The 27,533-nt window shown below is 41.6% G+C and overlaps 1 protein-coding gene across 2 annotated transcripts; it reads left to right on the top strand.

Moving 5' to 3' along the window:
• Positions 1-16,746: 16,746 nt before the first annotated feature.
• On the top strand, positions 16,747-23,837 carry LOC131226205 (CDT1-like protein a, chloroplastic). 2 transcript variants are annotated; one of them, XM_058221970.1, is made up of 7 exons: positions 16,747-17,238; positions 17,763-17,882; positions 18,320-18,554; positions 19,678-20,418; positions 21,183-21,384; positions 21,487-21,577; positions 23,430-23,837. In XM_058221970.1, the coding sequence occupies exons 1-7, from the start codon at positions 16,910-16,912 to the stop codon at positions 23,485-23,487; spliced, it is 1,776 nt and encodes a 591-aa protein (XP_058077953.1). In that variant the 5' UTR covers positions 16,747-16,909; the 3' UTR covers positions 23,488-23,837. The 2 variants fall into 2 exon arrangements, with proteins under 2 accessions (XP_058077953.1, XP_058077954.1); XM_058221971.1 differs by lacking the exon at positions 16,747-17,238 and adding an exon at positions 17,552-17,597.
• Positions 23,838-27,533: the final 3,696 nt, after the last annotated feature.

The following is a 27,533-nucleotide window of genomic DNA, read 5'->3' as shown; positions in this document are numbered from 1 at the left end:
AATGCCAGACTACGCACCTCTGTTTAGCCAAACAGCAAGGATGGGTTGCGTTTGAAGTGAATCTGAGACTGAGGACCGCGTGGTCTAGCAATTCCGACTTCTTGGACGGGGTGAAAACCTTCATTACGAAAGTTTGGATGGTCCGGATCACGTCCATGATGTCCGGTTTTGATGCACAACACACCGACTCGCTCGGATTTCTCAGACGCTCAAACAGAGCCTGCGAAATCTTGGCTGGGATATTGGTGAGGTCCATGAACGGATTCTAATGAGAAATCCACGCCGTCCATTAGAATCACGACAAAATAAAATTCAGATGTAGATGGTTTTGGATCGATTTAGTTGTGGCCCATTGAATTGTAACCAAGCCGTCCATTAGATGCATTGGCGCTGTTTCCATTCATACTCGCGTATGGGTCTGAAAAACCACCTTTTGTACGGTCGGTTTAGCCTCTTAGAATGAATGGACGGTCCGGATCAGAAATATCTGTGATAATGGTGGCCCACCTGACTTCAACCGCAACTCCCTGTTGCGCTGGTAGAAAACAGAAATTTTCGTTTTAGGAAGGAAGTCAGATCAGTATCTACTAACCGACTTAGTTCGTTTGGCGCACGGCGAGTGCTCATGTGCACTATACGCATTCCACACTAGGTGGGGTCCACTGCAATGTTTCTGAGAAATCTAATCTGACCATCTGTTTTATCTCCTCATGTAATGGGTTGATACTAAATTTGAGGCATATCCAAAGACCATGTGGGCCCCACTTAAGGAATTAATGGGTTGATCTGTCCGTTGGGCCACTTCCAGAGGTATCCAATGGCTGGAATTTTATTTGTACAGTTAATTTATGGCCCCCAGGCCATGTATGATGTTTCGAGCCGAATGGATGGTTGGAACCATGTGATCTTGAATCTTGGACAACTTTTGGGCCTCTTTAACCTGAACAGCTTGATTTCCTTGGATCCCTGGCATGTAAATTCTTCAATCTTAATCCTCTGGAGTCCGTCCTTTGCTTTGGTGACTTTGGAGCGTTAATTCCATGCTTGTAGTATCCTTTTTTCAGTCCAAGCTCCTAATTACACCCTGCAACAAAAACACGATTAAAATATAACGTTAAGCATTAGCATGTACGTAAAATCAGGTCGTAATCAGGGTCTAATATGCAATATTCGACCCTCATCACAACCCCCAACCAGCATTTTGCTAGTCTCGAGCAAAGTATGTGAAAAATAATTTCAGAAATACAAAACAATTCCTTTAAACCTGAGTGACTTGTGAACAAATAATCAAGATGCGAGAAATCTAAGATTGATGAATGGTGAGTAGAATTTTTCTTTCTGGAATCAAGCTCACGGTAAACTTCATAATCAAATTCAAAATATTAATCCATTAATTAGAATATTCTAAACATTGAGTTCCATGAGTATATAGTGTAATCTCGGCTTACGATCATTAAAAGATCCAATCGTCACTTAGATATATCATTGGTAATTAACAACGAAATTCATGAAAACTGAAACCAACACTTTCCTTACAGATTAACTTTTCATTCTATCAGCCTTTGATTTTTTTATGAACAGTAATGCTAAGGAAGGGAATCAAATCCTCACATATAGGGAGCAAACCTATAATGAAAACTTGTCGCCTAACTTTTTTTTCTAAATGTCAACCATGGGGGATCAAATCTACACCTATAGGGAGCAAACCTATGGTGAAGATTATGCGACTTACCCTTTCAATTCTTCTTACTGAACTGATGCTAAATTTTTTTTATTTTTTTTCAGGCTGGTTCCTTTCATGTTTAGTGATTACCAAGTTAATCATTCAATTATCGAACCGGAACCTTAATGTGTAAGCGAGATGTGATATGTGAAATCATGACTCAATCAATGTTTACAACTTTTAATCATGGATTAACAATTCAAACTTAACTGTGAAATCTAACAGACGGTTGAATCCAAAAGTCATAAATTATCACTTCAAATTCACAAGAAATTTAAGAAAAATTTAAAAAATTTCACAATTTTTGCTCAAGACCAAGAAAACACTGATTAGGAAACCTAATCTCCCACCCCCAACCTAAAATCTACATTGTCCTCAATGTAAAAGAAATAAGCATGCAATGCACATGGGACAACGAAAATATAAGAGGAGTGATGGAAAGATAGTACCTGGACGAAAGAATCAAGAGGCTTTCCAAAGATATCTACGTAAGAGCAGGTCAGCATAAGAGAGAAACCAACAGAAGTACAATAAAAATAACAAAAATAAAATCCTACCTACACCACTTTCGCAGGTGCTCTCGATTGCATTTAGCGTATGCAACAAGCCTTTAAACCCCTAGGTTGCCCCTAGTGGACGAGTTGTAGTCTCGTGAGGGTTTGCAGCAATGTTACCCACAAACATTGAACTAACTAACTCGGAAAATGAAACGGAATAAAAAGCTGGGTTGGCTCCCAGGAGCGCTAAGTTTACCGTCTTCAGCCAGACAAATAAAGCAAACTACCCTAGTCCTATGAAAGTAATAAACCTACCTATACCTCCATCAGACTAGGAGATCAATCCTGGTAAACAGGATCAGTCAGAGGTATGGACATGTCCTCTGAATCAAATTTCTCGACAAATGGCTTTAAGCGCTGTCCATTTACTTTAAACTCCTTGCCATTGTCAGGATCTCATATCTCAACGGCCACATGAGGATACGCAGTGACTACAATGTAAGGGCCAATCCAACGAGATCGAAGCTTACTTGGAAAGAGATGTAATCAAGAATTATACAAAAGGACTTTCTGACCAAGTGTGAATGATTTCCGTAGAATACGTTGGTCATGAAACGCCTTCATTCTGTCTTTGTAAATTCTCGAGTTCTCGTACGCATCGTTCCGGATTTCTTCAAGTTCATTTAATTGAAGTTTACGTAGCGAGCCAGCATTGTCCAGATTGAAGTTCAGATTTTTGATCGCCCAGTACACTTTATGTTCCAACTCCATAGGCAAGTGACAAGCTTTCCCATAGACAAGTCTAAAGGGAGACGTTCCAATAGGGGTTTTAAAAATAGTACGGTATGCCCATAGGGCATCGGTCAATCGGATTGACCAATCCTTACGATCAGGATTAACTGTTTTCTCTAGGATATGTTTGATCTCCCTATTGGAAATCTCAGCTTGTCCACTTGTTTGTGGATGATATGGGGTGCTCACCTTATGAGAGATACCGTATTTCTTCATTAAGCTCTCGAATGGTCTATTACAAAAGTGCGAGCCCTCATCACTAATGATGGCTCGAGGCATCCCGAACCGCGAAAGGATGTTCTCTTTTAAGAATTTAATGACCGTGCGATGGTCATTATTTCGGCACGGAATTGCTTCGACCCATTTAGTGACATAATCTACGATGAGCAAAATATACAAATTTTTAAATGATTGGGGGAATGGTCCCATGAAATCGATGCCCCAGCAGTCAAATGCTTCTATGATAAGGATGAGATTCAAAGGCATCATATTTCGACGGGATAATGCTCCCAATTTTTGACAACGCTCACAAGCCTTACAAAACTCATGAGTGTCCCTAAACATAGTGAGCCAATAAAAGCCACACTGTAAAATCTTGGTTGTGGTCTTTTTAGTAGAAAAGTGACCACCACAGGCTTGTGAGTGACAGAAGGAGATGACACTCTGGTGCTCATCGTCTGGCACACATCTCCTCAAGATTTGGTCTGGGCAATATTTAAATAAGTACGGATCGTCCCAGAAAAAGTTACGTACCTTGGTAAAGAATTTCTTCTTATCTTGTGCAGTCCAATACGTCGGTATGGAACCTGTGGCAAGATAATTGGCAATATCAGCGAACCAAGGCGAATGAGAGACTCTGAACAGTTGTTCATCAGGGAACATGTCATTGATATGGGTCGCCTTAGGGGAATCAGAGGTATTAAGGCGAGACAGATGATTGGCCACTACATTCTCTACTCCCTTTTTATCTTTAATTTCCAAATCAAATTCTTGAAGTAGAAGGATTCATCGTATTAGGCGGGGCTTAGAATCATTCTTAGAAAGAAGATACTTAAGTGCCGCATGATCTGTGTAAATAATGATCTTGGATCCGATCAAGTAGGACCTAAACTTATCCAAAGCGAACACTACGGCTAGGAGTTCCTTTTCCGTAGTCGAGTAGTTCACTTGGGCAGAATTTAAAGTTCTACTTGCGTAATGAATGACATAGGGCCTCTTATCTTTTCTCTGGCCTAGAACCGCTCTAAGAGCATAATCAGAAGCGTCACACATAAGCTCAAAAGGAAGGCTCCAATCGGGTGGTTGCATGATAGGTGCAGTGGTTAACATGCCCTTAAGCTTGGTAAAAGCTTCCTGGCATTGCTCAGTCCACTCGTATGGTGCATCCTTTTGCAGAAGATTACATAAGGGACGAGAGAGGAGACTAAAGTCCTTTATGAATCGTCTATAAAACCCTGCGTGTCCTAAGAAGGATCTCACATCTCTGATGTTCTTGGGTGGAGGTAGGTTAGAGATAAGATCGATTTTTGCCTTATCCACCTCGATTCCTTTGGACGAGATAATATGTCCAAGGACAATTCCCTTATGAACCATGAAATGACACTTCTCCTAATTAAGTACCAAGTTCTTCTCTTCACATCTTTTCAACACACATTTAAGACTTTCTAAGCACTCACTGAAAGATGAACCGAAAACAGAGAAATCGTCCATGAAGACCTCTAGATATTTCCCCACCATATCAGAAAAGATACTCATCATACATCGCTGAAAGGTGGCAGGGGCATTACATAATCCGAATAGCATCCTTCTGTATGCAAAGGTGCCGTAGGGACATGTAAATGTAGTCTTTTCCTGGTCCTCAGGGGCGATTTCAATCTGATTGTAGCCCGAATACCCGTCAAGGAAATAGTAATAGGAATGACCAGCTAGCCTTTCCAAGATTTGATCAATGAAGGGCAAAGGAAAGTGGTCATTCCTCGTGACGGTATTCAGCTTCCTGTAGTTAATGCACATTCTCCAACCAGTAGTAACTCTAGTTGGCACGAGTTCATTATTAGCATTGGATGCGATGGTGATCCCGGACTTCTTAGGAACCACCTGAATTGGACTCACCCATTGACTATCGGATATGGGGTATATGATACCCACATCTAATAGTTTAAGAACCTCGGCCTTAACCACTTCCCTCATGTTTGGATTTAGTTTACGTTGTGATTGCCGAGCGGTCTTAGCATTATCCTCAAGATAAATGCGGTGAGTACAAATCGAGGGGTTGATTCCCTTGAGGTCCACTATCGTCCATCCAAGGGCTCCTTTATGCTCAATGAGAGTAGATATGAGTATACTCTCCTGTTCTTTCTCCAGGTGGGCAGAGATCACCACCGGGTATGTCTCATCTTGACCTAAATAGACATATTTTAAATCAGAGAGCAAAGGTTTTAGGTCAAGCTTTGGTGGCTTGAGGTTAGACGGTAGAGGCACTACATCAGTTTGGGGCAACTCTTCAAATTGTGGCCTCCACCGGTTAACTTCAAGTATCGGTGCAGTATCAAGCAAGGCACACGTCTCCCTAATCATGTCATTATCAAAATCATGGGAGTGGGCCAGGCACGTCTCTAGAGGTCAGAGGATAAGGTCAGAGGTGTCGTATCTTCCACTAAAGAGTCAATCATGTTAATGTCATGGAAATCGTCATCATCCTCTAAGTTTCTGCCGTTATTGAAAAAGATGTTTGACGCCAATGTCATATTCCCAAAAGACATAGTCATGACACCATTTCTGCAATTGATAATTGCATTTGAGGTGGCAAGGAATGGGCGACCAAGAATAACAGGGATCTGAGTGCTCATGTTATTGATGGGTTCGGTGTCCAGGATGATAAAATCTACAGGGTAGTAAAATCTATCAACTTGGACCAACACATCCTCAATTATCTCTCTTGGTACATGAACAGAGCGATTAGCAAGTTATAGTGTGGTTAGGGTGGGTTTTAATTCACCAAAACCTAACTGTTTGTATACCGAGTAGGGAATCAGATTTACGCTCGCTCCTAAGTCAAGAAGTGCATGATCAATTCGATGGTCCCCGATTACACATGATATGGTTGGGCTACCGGGATCTTTGAATTTCTGTGGCACGTCTTATTTTAGGATGGCACTCACTTTCTCAGTCAAAAAGATCTTCTTTTGAGTACTCTGCCGTCGTTTGGTCGTGCATAAGTCTTTCAGGAATTTGGCATATGAAGGTATCTGTTTTACGACATCAAGTAGAGGAATGTTGACTTTCACTTGTTTCAACACCTCTAGGATATCCTGAGAGTTAGAGAGAGGTTTTGGTGCAACCAACCGTTGGGGAAATGGAGCAACTGGCTTTTCTAGAAGTTCCGGTTCTAATTTTTGTGGGGCCTCATTAGATCCATTATTGTTGTCCTCTTCTGGTTCTTGAGGCTTTTCGGGCCTAACCGGAAGGGTTTTATCAATGATCTTCCCACTCCTAAGAGTAGTGATGGATTTAGCGTGCCCCATTTGATTTGAAGAGCTGGGATCACTTATCTCGTATTGCGGTTTAGGATTGGGGAGCGGTTGTGCAGGAAGCATCCCCTTTTCTATAACCGTCATACGTGAATCAATCTTTTGCATAAAGTCTCGCATTGCATGGGTTAGCTCTTGCATGGAATTTTGAACCGGTTCTTCTTGAGGTTTCCCCTGATTTTGATTAAAGAAACTTTGAGGGGTAGCAGTTTGTCCATTTCTCCAACTAAAGTTTGGATGATTTTTCCAACCAGGATTATACGTATTAGAGGTTGGTCCATTGAAACGTCTTTGATAATTATTTACGGCATTGGATTGTTCATTCAACACTTCTCGAAAGGCGGGTATTGTAGGGCAATTTTCAGTTGTATGAATGTTGTAATCACAGATGCCGCAAACACTTTCATTAACCTTATCCTTCTTTCCTTCCATGGCCTCAACTTTCCTTATGAGCGTAGTCACTTTACACTTGAGATCATCCTCTTCTTTCAAGAGATACAATCCACCTTTCTCCTTTAATTGAGTCGGCCTAGACGTGGTGTTCGACTTTGAGTAATAGTCCCATGATTGTGTTTTTTCAGCAAGACTATCGAGGTAATCCCATACCTCGTCAACATTTTTATTAATGAATTCTCCATTATACATTGTCTCGACCATTTGGCGCATGGAAGATGTCAGTCCATCATAGAAAAAATTTGTAATGCGTCACGTTTCAAAGCCGTGTTGTGGGTATGAACTGACCAAATCCTTGAACCTTTCCCAACATTGGTAAAACGTTTCATCCTCCTTTTGGGTGAAGTTCATGATTGCTTTTCTAAAGGTAATCGTTTAATGATGTGGAAAGAATTTCTTTATAAATTCCCTTTGCATATCATTCCATGTGCCAATGGATCTAGGACGCAGTGAATGTAACCACGTCTTAGCCTTCTCTTTTAAGGAAAAAGGAAAGAGTCTTAGCCTGACTGTGTCCTCAGACACATTTTGAAAATATAAAGTGGCTCTGATCTCATCAAACTCTTTCAAATGTAGATATGGTTCTTTAGATTCAAGCCCATGGAACTTAGGAAGGAGTTGGATAACCCCTGGCTTGATGTCCATAAGTCCTGTATTTTTAGGAAAAATCATGCATGAGGGCGTACTCACCCCCGCTGGTTGTAAATAATCCGTAAAGTACGTGGCGGGGGTGCTTGATACACCTCATTCTCATCCTGAATGTCTTCCACCCTAGGTTGGGGTAGAAGAGGTTGGTTTTCAGCCATCACTTCAATTAACTCAGGGGATTTCGAGTGGCGTCTAGTCCTGCGATGGATAGTTAACCCCTCAACCAATCCTCCTTCAGTCAAGAGACGTCGAGTGTTGTCACGGGCCCACTTGGGCATGAAACACTCGCAGCCCTCAATCAAATTCGAAACCTAATCCTAAGAAAGGAAAAGAAAATCTAAAAAGAAAGAGAGGGTTGGAAAGAAGTTACCAAATTGGAGTCTTTAAGTTAAAAACCTACAAAAAAAAAAAAACAAAACAAGTCAGTTTCTAAAGAGAAGGTCTATAATTAGAAAATTCTTAAAAAGAAAAATAGAAGCAGACTAGTTTCTAAAAGAAGAAATTCCAAAAAGAAAGTGGAAATAAATTAGGAAGGTCCTAAACTAGAAAGTCAGTTACTAGAAGAGATCTGAAAAATTGAAAGTAGAGAAAAAACTTACCGAATTAGAAATTTCTATCTTAAAAGCCTACAAAATAGGAAAGTTTCTAAACAAAAATTCTATAAGTAGAAAATTTCTAAAAATAAATTAGGAAACAAAGTTAGATTCTAAAAGAGGTAAAATTAGAAAGTTTCTAAAAATAAACTATTTCTTAAAAATAGAAAAAGTAGAGGAATTAGAAAGGGATTACCAATTTAGAAGTTTATGTCAGGCTCCTACAAAACAGGAAAACAAGTTAGTTCTAGAAATCAAATAAAAATCTAAAACTAAAGTTAGTAAAATCCTAATCTTAAACTAATTCTAAACTTAATTAATTTCAGAGAATCGCAACTGTCAATCCCCGGCAATGGCGCCAAAAACTTGTTCACTCCCTAAGTATAGGGTTGTGATGTAGTAATAAACTCGGTGAGACCGAGGTCGAATCCCAAGGGACTGATACTTGTACATTACCTGAAACTAGGTAGAAATAAAACTAGCCTAAGATGAAATCTAAATCGAATGGAATTTAGGGAATAATTGTGAAATAATTATGTAAAACTTAAGAAAAATTAGAGATAAGAAACTAGGGATTCAGAGGATCCACTTGTAGAGATCAGGGAGATCTTATGCCTGCATCAAGAATCATGGAAATTAAACTGAACTTACTTGATCTAGTTTTCACAAGATGAAAGGTATATGAATTAGAATGGATTCCATCACCAAACCATGCCCAGGAGACAAAGCAAACAACAGAATTAAACTAATTACCAACCAATCAACAATGCATGAAGGTTAAGAACGGTACAGTCATCCAACCATGCCCAGGAGACAATGGTGAACAACAGGGCCTCTTGACATCATAATCATCAAAGGAAAGGAACATGCTCAAAGTTATCGTAGACCCATTGTAATTTCAGTCACAACAGATCATTAAAAACTAAAAACATTCCTTTAATTAAACCAAAATCAACATCAGTTCAAACATGAATCAAAGCCGTAGAAGTCTTCCCATCACACCACAAGCTTCACCTCTTAGCCCTAGCTAAGAGGTTCAGCCCAACATGATTGGACCAGATCTCAGAAAAGTCATAAAAAGACTGTAAATAAAACAAATAAACAATTCAACAAAACGACTCTCTTTCTCTCTTACTGACGTTCCCAGCTACTCGCAGCCCCCAGCCTTCGATGCCTCCCCCCACGTTCTCTCTCTCTCTTTTATATTTGTAAGCAGGTCGGTCGACTGGCTCTGGCGGTGAAGAATGCGGAAGAGACTTTCTTTATGCAATTTGTTCGCAAAAATGCCAGACTACGCACCTCTGTTTAGCCAAACAGCAAGGATGGGTTGCATTTGAAGTGAATCTGAGACTGAGGACCGCGTGGTCTAGAAATTCTGACTTCTTAGACGGGGTGAAAACCTTCATTACGAAAGTTTGGATGGTCCGGATCACGTCCATGATGTCCGGTTTTGATGCACAACACACCGACTCGCCCGGATTTCTCGGACGCTCAAACAGTGCCTGCGAAATCTTGGCTGGGATATTGGTGGGGTCCATGAACGGATTCTAATGAGAAATCCACGCCGTCCATTAGAATCACAACAAAACAAAATTCAGATGTAGATGGTTTTGGATCGATTTAGGTGTGGCCCATTGAATTGTAACCCAGCCGTCCATTAGATGCATTGGCGCTGTTTCCACAAAATTCGGATGTTCCGAAATTCTGTGGGTCTGAAAAACCACCTTTTGTACGATCGGTTTAGCCTCTTAGAATGAATGGACGGTCCAGATCAGAAATATTTGTGATGATGGTGGCCCACCTGACTTCAACCACAACTCCCTGTTGCGCTGGTAGAAAACGGAAATTTTCGTTTTAGGAAGGAAGTCAGATCAGTATCTACTAACCGACTTGGTTCGTTTGGCGCACCACGAGTGCTCATGTGCACTATACGCATTCCACACTAGGTGGGGTCCACTGCAATGTTTCTGAGAAATCTAATCCGACCATCTGTTTTATCTCCTCATGTAATGGGTTGATACTAAATTTGAGGCATATCCAAAGACGATGTGGGCCCCACTTAAGGAATTAATGGGCTGATCTGTCCGTTGGGCCACTTCTAGAGGTATCCAATGGCTGGAATTTTATTTGTACAGTTAATTTATGGCCCCCAGGCCATGTATGATGTTTCGAGCCGCATGGATGGTTGGAACCATGTGATCTTGAATCTTGGACAACTTTTGAGCCTCTTTAACCTGAACGGCTTGATTTCCTTGGATCCTTGGCATGTAAATTCTTCAATCTTAATCCTCTGTAGTCCGTCCTTTGCTTTGGTGACTTTGGAGCGTTAATTCCATGCTTGATGTATCCTTTTTCAGTCCAAGCTCCTGATTACACCCTGCAACAAAAACACGATTAAAATATAACGTTAAGCATTAGCATGTACGTAAAATCAGGTACTAATCAGGGTCTAATATGCAATATTCGACCCTCATCACTCAGAATCCTATAAAATAGGAAAGTTAGTTTCTAAAATAAAAAAATCTCTAAAAATAAACTAAGATTCTAAAGGAACAAGAATTGGAAGGTTTCTAAAAAGAAAGGCAAATCCTAAAATAGAAAGGAAGAAGATTAAGGAAGAAATTACCAATTTAGAAACCTATCTCAAAATCCTACAAAATAGGAAAACAGGTTAGAAAAATCCTAATCTTAAACTAATCCTAAAACTAGTTAATTTCAGAATACGTAACCGTCAATCCCCGGCAACGGCGCCAAAAACTTGTTCACTCCCCAAGTATAGGGTTGTGATGTAGTAATAAACTCGGCGAGACCGAGGTCGAATCCCAAGGGACTGAAACTTGTACGTAATCTGAAACTCACTAGAACTAAACTAGATTAAGATGAAATCTAACCCGATAGTAATTTGAGGAATAATGGTGAAATATTAATGTAAAATTTAAGGAATTCGAAGGAAGGAAACTAGGGATTCAGAGGATCCACTTGTAGAAATCAGGGAGATCTACGGTTGATTCATGAACTCAACTGGACTTCGAGTCCCATCTTCATCCAATTGGAAGATATAACCTGCAAATCAAATCTGAACGTTTTTTGATCTAGTTTTAGAGAGATAAGATTGAAGTAAATTGGAATGGATTCCATCACAAAACCATGCCCATGAGACAAAGCAAACAACAGAATTAAACCAATTTACAGTTAATCTGAGTGATGTATGAACAGTGGGAAGGGTGCCGTCATCTAACCATGCCCAGGAGACGATGGTGAACAACAGGACTTCCTAACTGCATAATCATAATAATAAAACAAGAAACTTAAAGTCATCGCAGATCTATTGTAATTTCAGTCATAACAAACCATTAAAAACTAGAAATATTCCTATTATTCAAAACTAGAATCAACATAGTTCATGGCATGAATCAAAGTCGTAGAATCAGTCCCATCACACTACAAGCTTCACCTCTTAGCCCTAGCTAAGAGGTTTAGCCCGTCATGGATGGACTAGATCTCTCCATAATTATGAAAAAACAAACAAAATAAACCTAAAGAAACTAAACAACTCTCTCTTTCGTCAACTGATGTTCCAAAACTTGGATGCTTGAATCCCACGGCTCATCTCTCTTTTATAGAAACTGAAGTAGAAGTCGGTGGAGAGGTGAAGTCGGTGAAGGAGTCATGCGTACGTTTACGCAACGAAAGATTCCTCGGCGTAAATCTTGTTATGTAGCCCAGCAGATAAGTAGAACACAACCCACTTTCCTCTCTTCTTTCTGAAAAATCAACTTCCCTTGGGGTGTTTTTGGACGAGATACACGATGGATAGTTTGGATTATTCATCTGATTGAAGACAGTGGCCCACAGAATTCCGGAACATCCGGAACTCACGGACGTGCGAAAACAGGGCCCTTGAACTGACGCTAGACGTTGGTGGGGCCCACTTCCTGGTGTTTCTCAACAAATCCAGTCTGTTAATTGGATTTCTCACGGAAAATCGGTCGGGAATGGTGAAATTGGAGTGATTTCGACGTGGCCTACAAGTTCTTCCACTCAGTCGTCCATCTTGCGTTTGAACAGTTGAGAACCAATCCTTGCTTGTCTTTTGCAATTCCGTTACCTAGGTCTTGGTGATATGGGCCGTAGAATTCTGATGGACGGTCCGGATCAGATCATTGCAGTACGGTAGTGGGCCACAAGGATCACGCGCAACCTCTGTTCGCAGGCGAAAAACACGGCAGTTGCTGTTTTTGAAATAAGCTCGGTCAATACGCAGTTTGACTGCATTATTGGTCTGGTGCAACGCGAGTGGACGTGGACTGTGTGCACGCCAATCACATAAGGTGAGTCCCTTGATGTTTTTATAAAATCCACACCGACCATCTGCTTATCCATCTCATTTTAAGCATCCCAAACTTAAAGCAGATCCAAAGATCAGGTGGGCCTCAAATTGCTAATGTGTGGGCTGATATGTCCGTTGGGCCACTTCCACAAGGATCCAACGGTTGAAATTTGACATGTACGGTTCATTTATGGTCCTCATGCCTTGTATAGAGTTTCGAGCTAAATGGATGGTGGGAACCCTATGATCTTGCATTCTGGCTAACTTTCAGGCCATTTGAGCTTCAGTTTCTTGATTTTCTCGGATCTCTGGTATGTAATTTCTTCGATCTTGGTCCCCTGGAGTCCGTCCCTTGCCTTGGTGATTTCTGAGCATAAAATTTATGCTTTTAGCATCCTTTTGCAATCCAAGCTCCTAAATTCACCTTGCAGCAAAAACACGATTAAATTAGGGCGTTAAATGGTACCATGTTCGTATATCCAGGCAATAACTGGGGTTTTAATATGCAATATTTGACCCTCAACAAGGGGAGATCATGGCGTCAGTCATCCGAACGGCCTCCTCCCGTTCAGATGAAGATGGGACAGCTATGCAGGGTTCGGGGGCTGCGAGAGGTGCTTCAGCAACATGAGGGGCGACAGCGGGGGGAAGAGTTGGAGGTGAAGCATTGTTAGCAGTAACCTCGGCCGCAACAGGTGTTGGAGCCGAAGCTGCAGCAACAGAAATTGAAACTGTAGCTGGAACTGCAGCGACATAAATTGGGGCTGAGGGGCCCTCGCCATAAGGCGCCACCGGCCTCCTCCGAACAGTAGTCTTTGTTCAGGTTTCAGCCGTCAACATCTCCTCGACTGTCGGGGCGACCTTCCTCCTCCGAGACCCAAAAGCCTCGGCCATGCCTGCATACCGAGTAATGAATTAACATTCAAGCCAAGAGATTCAGATCTTTCAAAGTAAGAAACGAAAGAGAAACTTATTGAAGGAAATGATGAGTAGCTTGGACTTGCAAAGTCCGGATCAATGAAGGTTAGTGGCTGTGATTAGATCTGACCAAGAGCGGAGGTCTCCCGAGCGCGCCCTGGCCTTGGCGACCTGATTCTTTTGACCCGAAGTGAGGAGAGGCGAACCTCTCGGGGAGTTTACAGAAATGAAAGGAAAGCTTCCGTCAAATCACAACAGATGGGAAAAGGATGTAAAAAATAAAAAATGTGCAAGGTTTGACCTGGTGTGGTAAATCAGGTGGGGACACGAGCCCTCAAGTTCCTGAGCTCCACTGTCGGCACCTCCTACTCGCCCGAAGCCCAGAACCATTTGTTCTTCCAGTCATTGTTAGATGATGAAAGATTCATGACCAGCCCCGACCCCTTGCTGCAGCGAGTCGCGAAGTGATACCACGGCTCTTGGTTATCATGTTTGACTAAGTACAAGCTTATCAACTCCTCTGGTGTCAACTCTGAGTTTCCGACTTGACGCTAGATAATGTAAGAAGAAATCAAAATCCTCAAAGCATTGAGGGTAAATTGGCTGGGAGCTAGTTTCAAATAGACCGTCAGGGCTCAGACAAAGGGATGCATTGGAAGTCGGATCCCATATTACAGAGCACAAAAGAAAATCGCGACTTCCCCTTCAGCAGAAGCACTGGCGGTGTCGAGGGGCTCTAGCGCCCTTATTTGCACGGAGTTCTGGATCTCGAATTCTGAACGGATCCATCCCATTTGAGACTCCACCAGCACGGAACCTTTCGGGATGATCTCCGAAACCCGCCTACTTGCAGGTATCTCGGCATTGCCTGCCGTCGAGTCTCGGGGGGCTTGGGCAGTCTTCTTCTTGCATGTACGGCATGTCCGAGCCCCCGCTTCTTTGCTTCTTCGAGGCGGGGGAAGAGAGGTACTGCTTCTAAGGGGCCTTCGAATGCTCTTCTCCTATCATCCGAGCTCTCCTACCTGGAGTCGTCATCCAGGTCGTAATCTTCTCGGACCATGTTTAAATCGGTTGACATCCCGTAGAGGTAAAGGAAATAGAAGCGACGCAAGAGAAAGGGGGGACTCACTGAACGGCCGCCGGGAATCGCCTCTGCCGGAATCTCCGAATCAGTTGAAATCACCTCGCCGAAAAATTCAAATCGGTCAGAATCGCCTTCGCCGAAAATCGCCTCCTCAAGGAACTAGCAGCCACATGAATTCGGAATGCAGAAATGAGGATCATTTCTGAAACGCTAGGGTTTATATAGCTTGGGAAGGATCTTGCATTAATGGCGAGGCAAGATAGCCGCAGACGAATCGTCGCGAGCCGACTTCGGAACACACGTGGCTGAAGCTCACTGGCTCAAGCTCTGCCAGGCTGCGTGCTTCTGAAATTGGGTTACGAGCTCAGGGTAGCGAAAGCGACGCTCGAGCAGGGGAAGCGTCACTCGAATGTCTCCCATGGCATACATGGCGGTCAGCCATAAGCTCAGCGACGATTTGAGATCTTAACCGTCGCCACTCGTCCGCTGGAGGTTAGCCCGTGGACAAAAAATTCCGAGGACGTATCTCTTCAAACATAGAAATCATAATTGCAACTGCACGCATGGAAAGTACGATAGGGGAAGCTATTAATCTTCCGCATATATTTACTCTCTGAGTCGTGTCCGAACTTGGAGAGTAGGGGGCTTCTGTTATGGGAAGATCCGAGTCCCTTCAATTTCAAGGTCTGACGCCATCTTAATCCGATCAGATACGTAAGAGGTTATCTGGAATGGTGAAAACAACTGAAGGGAAGGAAGATTCTCGGCTCGGCCACAGTCGCGCTCCTGCTCCAGGGCAATCGGTTCGGATTAATCAAAGGCCGGGGTAGTCAGTGTAAAGTTCAGACTAAAGCCTACTTGCAAGATCTCGGGCCGCCCCACTACTGCTCGACCAGAGACGAATCATTCAACCACCCACATCCGCGTGTCGCTCATAACGGGGAAACTTAACTAAGCGAGTTAAGCCCGCTACCCGCCTCGAAGCTCGGAGGGGAAAGCTCAAAGATATACGACAGACAAGTAAGGCCAACTCCACCATGAGTCCAGACCGGAGATCGTCTCAGACTCTGGATGCAATCCTCGCTTAATAACTCAACGGAAAAAGTCTATGTGTATACTAGTCCAGGTCCGAAGCTTGGAGTCAGGGCCTCTTTAGTTCGAGATCCTAAGTTGAGGCCGAGGCCGGATGTGAACATTCCATACGCTAAACTAAGAAACTGCCTTAAGCGGATACTAACGAATATCTTGCCCACAGATATGCCCTTCTAAGGCACGATATGCTACACAATCCCTGGATTACGAACAATATCTCCACGATCATAGTATCCACTAATTGAGTGAATCGTGCAGAGATTAACAGACCTACACCGTCCGATAGGCAAGTATAAATACCAGGAGATCTCATTGTTACAGGTACACAACATCTCGCCCCCTCTCTCTACATTCAACTTAGATCCAGATTCCCTTGACTTGACTTAGGCATCGGAGGGTCCCCCGGCTCAGCCAGGGTCTCCTTTGCTCACCACTTTTGCAGGACCAGGATTCGTCGGAGGTTCACCGCATTAAGTGTTGGGTGGTCGAGATTTTGACCTTAACAACAAATAAATCAAGGTGGGCCCCACACAGTTAGGGTAACACCCACTAAGGTATTGCCCTGGTGACAGCTAATCCTCTCCGTTGAGAAATGGCTCCTTGGAATTCCAAGGCTGTGGCTTTGGCCGAGGTGTGTGGACCCCTGACTTTGGGCGCAGCTTGATGTATGTAACTATATCTATGCCATCCATCTATATTGAAAACTCATTTTAGGCAAGTAGATCCAAATTTAAAATGGACCATAGTCCAGGAATTAGTAGAAACAAAGGGATTTTATTTATTGGACCATTAAAAACTTGGGTCACAGAAGCTTTGGATCAAGATGATATTTGTGTGTCTCTTCGTATAAGTCTTTTTGACCTTATCAACGGGTTGGATGGCAAATACAAATTTCGGTGGACTCCATGAAGTTTTTAACGGTGGGGATTCAATCACAACTGTTTCTCGTGGTGTTGCCCAACTAAAATTTAGACATGCTTTATTTTTAGGATCATTCCCTAGAATGAGCTTTGACAATGGTTGGACGGTGTGGATCTTAAGTAAAATACATGACTGTGAGCCCCACAGTCATGGGTCCCACCACCTCGGTGGATCTCTCCATCTCCCGAAAGTAACGGTAGGCGTGTCAGCAACATCCACGTTGGCAGCGCCACTTCAGCCTTCCCGCCAACAATCTCCCGCCAACCAACGACTATACATAGCCCACTCCGTCTCCCGCCATCTCTCCGTCTCGCGCCATCTCTCTGCAATGGCATCTTTCACTCCCACCAAAAAACCCTCCGACTTCAAATCCAAGAACCCTACTCCCGCCAAATCCCCACCGTCGGATCCAGATCTCTTCATCTCAAACACGCCCGAGAAGCCGATCCAGCTCCCTCGACGAACAAGAAACCGCGGCCTTGCCTTTTCTGTGAAGGAAGTGAGGAAGTTCGCTCAAGACCTCCAGACAACAACCACGAAATCTTCACATCAAACAGGCACCGTCCGATCGATAGAGGACAGTGTCAATGCCGATTCGACGGCAGATCCTGTCCGAAAGCTGCCAAAGGCAAAAGATGATATCAAGCTTCCTGAAAAGTGAGCCTTTCTTCTATCCTATAACATATTTTTTTGGGGGTTTCTCCAATTTTAACAATTTCATTGGCTGAAAAGATATATGTGATTTGGGTTCTTTGCATGCTTTGGGCATCCTTTTATTCAGTGGAATTTGTAGATTTTTTCTTGATTGGATGGTTCATACTGTTCTTAGAACGGATTCCGTACAGGTATGGTCCATGGTTCGGTTATCCATGCCGTTGATCTGGTTGGTTCCACCGTAGATTGTAGATGTCTCAAAAATCTTCGCTAGAGGGAAAGTCCTAACACATCCCCCATCTATTCATATTGAATGGGAAACAGGCATGGGATCGGATGGCCAGGATCTTCCCATCTGGCAGGTTTTTGGGCTCATCTCTCTGTAGCAGTCAGGGCATACTGGATAAATTGGTCCGGATCAATGGATTGATTGTATAAATCGTGTAAGTGTCCTCTCTTGAATTTTTCTTCTTGTTTTGATGGTATGATTTTCATTTGAAATGTGAATATGTTGTTTGGATGGTCAGGTATGAGATGTTGGGTGAGTTTTTTGATTGCTTGGAGAGTTCGATTCGGTTGGTACGATTGAAGCGATCGATGTCGACCTTTGCAAACATCTGCCCAAAGATTGAATCTCTAACAGACAGGTATCTTTTCAATCTCTTTACGCCATCCGATTTTGTTGTTTGGGTGATGTAGGATTGGGATTGAACATCCCTTTCCTTTTGTTGCCAAGAAAATATTGCTTAGCCAGCATATGTGAGGTGGGGTCCACCGTCTCTGATCCAGACGGTTCACCCGTTGGGCCCCATCATGGGTGGGTCATGTCTCAAGCCTCTTTCTTACCTCTTAGATGCAGCATGCTGTCAAAATCATCATCCTGCAGGCTACCAATTGCACAGTTATGATTGTTCAATGGAGGAAGCTTTTTTTTTTTTTTGGCATTGCTGTTCTGTTATTTGGGATCACCAGATAAATGGTCTGCATTGCCCGAAGGTGGTCTCCATCTGGCCAGTTGATTGGCCACGCATCATGTAGAAATCACCTTCCCTTATTATTATTATTATTATTTTATGTTGTTTAGGAGGTTTTCACATTGTCATTTAGCACAATTGAAGTACATCTTACCCGAGGTGATTAGTATAAAGAAGATCCTTGTGCATGATGAGAGGACACTTTGTATGAAGCCCGAGCTTCAAATCACCCTACAACTGGATGCATTCGAAAATGGCGGTAACCGTAAATCAGGAAGTGGCTATGCGTTTTTGAGGAAGATGTTCCGTGCCCGCCTTTTGGATTTCTGCAATGCACACCCTGAGGTACTTTTTAATTATAATTTCTCAGCGTTTTATGTGGATTGAAGCGCAATGTGTTTCAATCTATTCAAATTTTTAATTCTTATGATTGCATGTTATGAATTCGACATCCGCTCAATATATCATTATTGCTTTGAGAAATACTTTGATACTATGTCATAGAGTGATGGATGATAGGCAGGCAGTTAGAAATTACTGAGAAATTGCATGCATGACATAGAAGTGATTCATACTAAACTGTCCAAATCTGGTTAGATATATCATAAAAATAATAATAATTTTACTCCTATTTGGTTATCTAAAGAATAGTATGATACGCCATTGACCGAGAAATGCTTTTAACCCCTGATCAAGCTTATTAAAAATGGTTACAATATGGATGCATCATGATTGTATCGTTCTCCCCAACACATGATACATGGATGAACTGGTCACAGGGGAGAAAATGGCCCATATATACAAGCTGACACGGCCCATCTTCGTACAAAAATATGGCCATAAAGAACTTATTTTCAATATGTCTCTCTGCCCTTCTTCATATCAACAATAGAAGAAGCTTGGAAGGTAAAGTTTTACTAGATCTGGGCCTTTTTTGAGGATCAAAGCCAAGATTGAGAGGGATTTGGTGAAACGAATCGAAACATCTTGGAAATATTGGAAGAAGGGGTAAACCATTGCTTTTTTTCATTTATGATCTTTTTTGTTTTATTTCAATATAATCGGTCCCAATCCATCAAATCATGCTTGATTTGTGCACAATTAGGACCTATTTGGTTGACTTTTAACAGGTCAAGCCAACAGACAGGCATTCTTATCAAACAATGGTATGATGCACCATTGAGTGCATATTCAGAACATATAAATATGACAGATTCTGATGTTTTCTATTTTTTCCATTTTTCCAATATTTTATAAGCTTTTCTGGGGTCAAAACAATTTGGCCAATACGGGTACTCCCATATGGTCCTACATGTTTTGGGCCTGGCTGATAGGCTTCCCACTCATGATGAAAATGAGATTTACAACCATTTCAATTGGATTTGTTTCCATTTCTTTTGTGGTATTAACTTGTTATTGCCATTAGAGGATGTCTATTTTTAACACTTGCTTTTCTCTTGCAAACCAGGGTGATGAAGTTCCACAGGAAACACTGCCAGAGCCATTCAATAAAACCAAACCAAGCATGCTTCCAAATGCTACTGCACCTGGTGGGCCCCAATTACCTCCACCGTCATTTGAAACTCTTCCACAGCGACCTTCTCATATGTCCCAATCTTTTAAGAGGCGATTTTCGCAGAAAATTCCAATCCCCAAATCAGAAAAGACCCAACTAGAACATTCAGCAGATCCTCTGAAACCTATTACCTCATTCTCGAGTCCATGCACTAACAAACAACTCTCTGACAAGGAAGCCCCTATTCCTGTCAATCAATCCCCCTTTAGATGCTCTTCAAAACTGCCTACCAGTAAAAAATCATTAACTTTTGGCTCTTCCCATGTTCAAATTCCTCCATCAAGCCCTTGTGAAATCCACAAAGAACGGATCACCATGAAGAAAGGAGATTATGATTCTCAAACAGCAGCAGATGGCATCACAGGAACTCCTGCAAAGCTCATTTCTACTCCATTAAAGCTGACGACTGCAACGCCCGAATTACAATCACCAAAGAGATGTCGCCTTAGTCCATGCAGTCCATATAATGCTTCCACATCACTGAACAAATCAGCAAGGCGTCCGATTCCATCCAGGTCATTGGAATTCAACACTCCCACAAAGAACACTGAACTCGAAGATGAAAAGAATGACGTTGGCACATCAGAAGTTGATGATATTCTTAAATTTCTTCCAGAGACGCTTTTGCAGTCGGTAACTTCTTCAACATGATGTCATTTTATTTCTTAAATCATTGCATGTGGGATAGTTGTGTTGGCACGCCTGGTGCTCAAAACAGATGGCTGCATGGTTGGAATTTCTCATAATTCTATATGCCATAAGTAGTATTAGTAGATTCAGAGATTTCTACTCATTTGCATTTTAGGAAAACATATGTAATTTTGTGTATGTTATCCCTGTACGCTGTGGAGGACTAGAGGACTATATATTTTTCTCATGCTAATTTTTATGCATGCGGTCTTTTGTGGGCTAAATGTAATTGTGTGTACACGTGCTAGCCCGAAAGACATGCACGCACGCACGTTCACACCCACATATAAACATGAGAGAGACATGTAGTGCTCCATAGGAACATAAGGATAACATACAAATGCAATTACATATATTTTCCTATGTGCATATAAGAAATAATCCAGTTTTCGACACATATAATGGCACAATGTACAAGATCCGAAACATTCATTTATTAGACCCTACCATGGATGGGCATGTCTCAAAAATCACGCTGGCAGTCAGAATAGTCCCAATAGTGTATTCTTGGGATAGGCTCATCCATGATAGGGCCTCATAGATAGAAGGGAGCATGTAGCAAACAGGATTTAACATCGTAATGCTACCATACAAATGGATTAGCCGGTTAGGTTTTCTTGTGCTTGCAGTGTTTAACTTCAACTGTCATGTCCATGTTTTATATTGGAGCACATCAACAAAGACCTAACTAGATTTGCTCTTTACAGTTAAGAGAGAAAGAGAGGAAGGCAATGGAGGAAAAAAATGCAGGTGTACCTGAAGCCAAGAGGCGACAACAGATGATTGCATGCTTGCCTAAGCTCTTTGACATGATCCACCTCATTTTCCAGTCAATGAGGCGGTCTGTTCTCACAAAACAGGAGCTCATGCACAAGATAATCACAAATAATTGTGACATAGTTGATAGAAGTAAGTCCTTTATTTCTTTTTGGTTATGATCAGTGATAACCTTTTAAAAATAATAGCAGAGGGGCTCACAACCTAAAATATTTTTTTTATCTGGATTTGCAGGAGAAGTCGAAGAACAGCTGAAGCTATTGCAAGAACTTGTCCCTGATTGGATTTCTGGAAAGATGTCATCCAGTGGAGATTTCCTTTTCTGGTGAGCTTCAAGAATGCTTAACTAGTTCTCTTCTTTTTCTTTAGTGCCAGACTATTATCCACCATTTCATAAATAATGACGGCATGTCGACTGTACACATGGCACAATCTATGTCAATCCAGACCATCCAAATTGGGGCTCCTGCTGCAGATGGAGCATGCCTGAAAGTGTGATTTGCTGATTTTAGCAATCTAATTAGTGGTCATCATATGGACAGTAAAAAAAGGATGATAACCAAAATCATATGGTTAAAATAATCTATTCATTGGATGTGTTTCATCCAGTGGGGCCCTTGATTTTTGCTGGTCAGTATTGATGTATTCTTTTAATAAAGAACAACTTAAAGCTGACATGGCCCATGATCCGAAGACTGAGAGAGGTGTAGTGTATTTTGAATGGAGTAAAAACCCCATAAATTTCTTGAAAATACGGAAGATATTAGAACCACAACCCATGTAAAATGAACTGTAAGGACCAGCGACTGCTAAAAACTCAAGATTCTTGTGTTTGCTGGTTGAAATTTACTGCTGATTTTCTCAGACACTATCAAGACAATAGACAGTATGTTCAGTGTCCTTGATATTTTCCTTTTTCTTCTACTTGCATGAGGTTATTTGATGTTAAGATTAGTTCTGACATTAGGTTTTGGAACCTCCAGAAAGCAACTTGTTGCCCCAGTGTTTTTTTTTCCTTTTATAACAAAGATATGTTGCGTGCCCTAAATTAGTAGCCATTTGTTTGAAAAGATTTATATATAGTGCGGCCCACCATTCAGTGATACAGACTTTTATCTATTGGGCCCACTTTGGATAGGCAATGCTGTGAAATGTCTTACCCATTGTCCTTCAAATTGATGACTGGTAAGTGAACGGTTAATCATCCACCTTATGTGTTGGTCGGGATTATTCAATGGAGGACTCTTGGCCTTTTCCCATCTACAGTGGGGCCTCCTTATGGATTGACTTTGACTGACTGAAAGGTGGGCCATGCATGACTGAATTAAAGTGTCATGAGGATGGGCCAATCCATTGTCTAGTTCCTTTCTTATTGTTCACATGCAACCCATGCATGGGAACATTTCCCATCTCCACTAATATGACGAGAATGGCCGGCAGCATAAAATTACATGCAAAATGGTCATTCAAATATGAGGTCTGAAGTCCAACCAGTTTGTCAAAAAGCTACTGTCTGCCCAGCGGACACCAACCCATCAACTGTTTGCAACATCCAACCTGTCCAATAGGTTGGCCCTACCATTAGGATTTCCTTGTGCAAAAACTAGTCCCATCTACTCATTTGGCGGGCCATGCCATAGGAAGCAAAGTACAGCTGCTGATAAATAACAACAATACAAATCTGGACCTCCTTGTGAGCGGATGGGGCTGATTTTTTTCACAAGGGGATCCTGAGGTGTTGCCAACCTATTGTACAGGTTGGATGTCACATGCAGATTACAGGTTGGAAACAATCCACTGGAGTTTGGAAGCTATCTTACTGGGTGGTTAGGGTTGAGACATTACTAAATATTAAACCATGTAATATGGAAGGACATGAAATGGGTCTTTAAGCAATTGAAAGTGCATTTAGGTATTTTATGACAAAGCTGCATCATTGTCTTCCTTCCAACAAAAGCGACCTACCTTTCACAACTTCTTCCTCTCCATGTGCATTGCAGTTGCCGGTTTTACTAGTTGGTGACTGCGTTAACCCACATAACTGTGAAATAATGCCAGAATATTTGTATGAACACTTGAATCATTTTGAGCAAGTACAACTGATTTACAGTCCTATCTAGTTATGTACTGTTCATAGTAGTAAATATCATTTTTGGTTGTGTTGTTTGTATTGACAGTGTCAATAAGATTTCAAGTCCAGAATCAATACACGCAAGACTTGCAGAAGCTGAGTAAGAAGGAATGCTTGATCAAAAGTTTCAGCGGCTTTTCACCTCGTACCCAACTCCAAGTAAGCTTAATTGGGTTATTTGAAATTCAAGCGATGAAGAACTGAAGTTTTCAGATGTGGCCTGCGGATGTTGTGAGGTTGAGCTTCCTTGAATTGCTGCAGTTAAAACCAGCCCAAGCATTGATGGGCTGCAGTGAAAGCTGCCTTCAGTCTTTTCCCCTTCAAATGGGGGGTTTTGTATATTATAATTCAACATCCCACCTATTGAATCGATTGAGATAACAAGCTTTTGAGAAAGCTTGTTTTTTGGTTATGTAAACAAGCTGTTTGTTGAATGAATCGCTTTGCCCGATTCCATGTAAAGAGCAAGTAAGGATTTCTCCAGCTGAAGAAATGCACTGTATCACCAAACCTTTTGTATGATTTGGAGCGGCCCATGGATCGATGATCAAGACCACTAGCCTCTTGTAGGCCCTAGCATGGATGGTGGAAGTTGATCTGCAGAGCCTTTCGTAGGCAAAAGGCCAATCATTGGATGGATGTTTGTGTGGGGATTAATCACATCCTGATCCATTGCTCAAGTGTTAGACTGAGTGAAAGATACCTCCTTTCAACACTAAGGTCTCGGTATTGATCCCTAGTGGGGGTGGCTTACAGTGAAGTGTGAACTGACAGTGGGGTGTACTAACAAGTTAACAAAAAAAAAAAAAGATCAATGTCCTATAATACTGAGCTATGGGCCCCACTTCCCTTGATCACTGAGATCCGCACCCCACATACCCTTTGAAGACGAGAGGTTCTCATGGTTGTCATTGACTTTTAGTATATCTTGCCATTTTCAGAAGCTCAAATTGCATTGCAAAATACAAGAAGTATGGCCAAATGCTTGTGTAATACCTTCAACAGTCATTCAGTTTGTACAGATGGGGCCCATCGTTCTGTTATCCAGACCATTGATATAATTGACCTCATCATGTATATCCACGTGGCAAAAGTTACTCAGAATGATAGATCTTACTCATAAAGGGTTTGACCATATTTATTGAAGGTGACAGTTGATATGTTTTCTTTCCTAACAGTCTCTTGGCCGCCTGTAGAAAGAGCATAAGATTTTTCAATTCTATGTGATTTTAACTGGTTGGCCCTTCCATGATGAGACACATCATATCTACAGTTTGGATCAAAGATACACCGCCCCACCAATACAAACATTAGGTTGGAGCAATGTATGCTAGGCTTTCAGTTTATTATGAGTTTTTATTGGCGCATTTTGAAACTTGACTTCTCCACAAGAAGTGTATTATTGGGCTTTTGTCTAGCCTCAACCCAACTTCATGTGATAATGAAAAGCTAAATTACCATAGCCATTGTTGACCTCAAGATTTTTAAAAAGATATGAGGTTTACAACATTAAAAATATCATAACAACATTAGCTTTTGATTCAAACTTTTTAAAGAGATCTAATTCAAGAGTTGGATCATTAATTACTTCATCTACAATGTTATCTTGCGACCTTTTATGTATATGTTATGTCTAACCAGTCTAATAAATTATACCTATCAGAAAAATCTGCAACATCCATTCATTGAGTGGACCACACTTGTGTTTCAGCATTTACTAATATTTGAACGCAATTTCATAGTGTGGCCAACTTGATGAGTAGACAGGACTCATGGTAGGACGAATTTGTTGGAAGGGTAAGATGTCATATGTCATGCATAATTTGAAAGTTACCACATGCATTAATATGAAAGGTGGGGGCATGATATTGATTTTTTATAGCCTCGCTGTGATGTGTTCGTGAGATCCACTTTGACGGTTGTATGTGTTATATTGTGTCAGTGTCAGGCCTAGAGCCAACAATCAGGCCCACCTATGATTTTTACAAGGCCCATCGTACTTAGTTATATAAAATTCACTCCAATAATTAGATGCCACATTAAGGCCAGTTTGAACGGTGTGGTTGCCCTGTATATTATTTTCAAGGGTAAGTTTTTAGTATAGACCCGATGGAGCAGCCACATTTTTTTATTTGACTCGAATAAAACTTATCCAACCAAACTAGACCTCTGCCTGTACAGACTAACCCATAAGGAGAAAACATATCCCCACTTTTTCTAACTGTTTTACTCTAAAGATTAAGGGTATTTTGGTTCAAAACCTTATTTTCGTGTCTTATAAATTTGCTTTGATAGCATAAGTTTTCGGGTTTAAAAAAAAAAAAAGCATAGTACGGAAGAGTCTACTGTGCTAATTCTTTCTATTTTCAATAGTGTGAGACCCATGAGATAACGGGTCTTATGCTCAGAAAGGGCTTCACACGTTAACTCCACGGTGGGGCTCACCCAAGCTGCTAATCCCTTCTCGAAGTGACCAGAAATAACTTCTCCCGGTTGCATATAGAAATTCTATAATAAATATAAAATTTAAATTCATGTATTAATTATAAATAAATTTTTTAAATTTTCGGTGAGATTTTTTCCTACAATTTCTGAGAAAAATCTTAAAATGTGAAAATCTCCCGAGAAAATACCATCCCAGATAGAGATTTGTCACCGTAGGTAGGATAAGCCGACATCGAAACTTCCAAAGTCACTTCCTCTTATTTTGGGCAGATTACCGAGGTTTTGCTCTTTCAACAAGCCCCTTTGCACGCGTGACAGTTCCTGAACTGGCACGTGTCTTGCACCATCTTGTGTCAGTGCATGATGTGGGTCCGACCATGTCATCGTGCGTCCAGGGACTTTTGATAGTAATGGACAGCTTTAAGTTTGTTCATACTCTCAGTACCCACCTGACTAGTGGTTCCGCCGGATTTTCCCTAAAAGTCATCTTTACTTTGGGCCCACCTTACCAACGGATCAGATTTCATGCACGCTTCCCAAGTTAGCAGCTAAAGTAGCGTGTAGATTCCGCGTGTACATTGTGAAACCTTTCTACTACGATGATAGTTCACCATCATTTTGTAAGTTATGGAGTCTCATCTGATGTGCAAGTGGTATACATGTACGCCTATCCAGACCGTCCAAATCGTCAGCTCTATTGTAAAAATGAGAAAAACTGGAAGTTCATATGGATCGAAAGATCTTAACCATCTGATTTCATTCGTTAGATTTTGACCGGTGGCCATTTTAATTTCCCACCGTCCATTTCGCGGGCAAAACATGCTATTTATACCTTTCAATCTGTTTGATCCTTGGGCTGTGGTCCATTTCCAATCTCTCCTCGAATTACCGTACATTGATGCCACGTCCGGACGATAAGACAGACACCACAACTTAAAAAATAGCTGTTTAAGTATGAGTCGGAACACGTGTGAGGGGCAGAATATCAATATCTCGGTTTTTGCACACGTGTCAGAGATCAGCGCCATTCATCAGGTAGGCTATACTGTGATCATATCATAGACCAAAATATAATATCGGTCCCTTGATAAAGCGTGTAAAACTTGTTTGGAAAAACATCCGACCGTCCAAATTCAATCTACCTGTGTGACTCACTTGATGAGTGTACGGCAGTATTTTTTTATTATATGTCATTTCCACTGTGGGCACTACATGATGAGTGGCCCTGATTTATGCCACTTGTGCCGTCTGCCTTGATCTCTGAATACACGTGTGCCGCGCCCTGCATGAGGTGGCTCTCCCCATAAGTAACACCGTACTCTTGGCCCTTTCGAATTTAGAAAATATTTCATACTCCGGCAGTTGTGATAGTTGATACACAGGCACTAAGGCAGTGTACAAGTTGAATAAATATAACGCAGAATAAACCGTCCAAATATTGATCCTCAACATCATATGCATCATGAATCAAAACTCATTCTGATTCCATGAATTAAATAATCGATTGGTGGACATTAATTGGACGGCTGAGATTAAAGATACCAACAACAAACAAGCGTCCTGGATTTAAAGGCTAAGATGATTAACACAATACGACTTTGGTTTTTAACCTTTTAAAATGGGTCCCACAGTTTGGAAGCTTAATCTTAGTTAACATATGAGTCCCGAGTATCAACCAAGCTCTCTGCCAGAGTATAAAATATCG

Source organism: Magnolia sinica, chromosome 14 (genome assembly GCF_029962835.1).
Source record: "Magnolia sinica isolate HGM2019 chromosome 14, MsV1, whole genome shotgun sequence".
NCBI lineage: Eukaryota > Viridiplantae > Streptophyta > Magnoliopsida > Magnoliales > Magnoliaceae > Magnolia > Magnolia sinica.
Note: the sequence above shows the minus strand (reverse complement) of the source record. Positions and strands in the feature narration are given on the sequence as shown.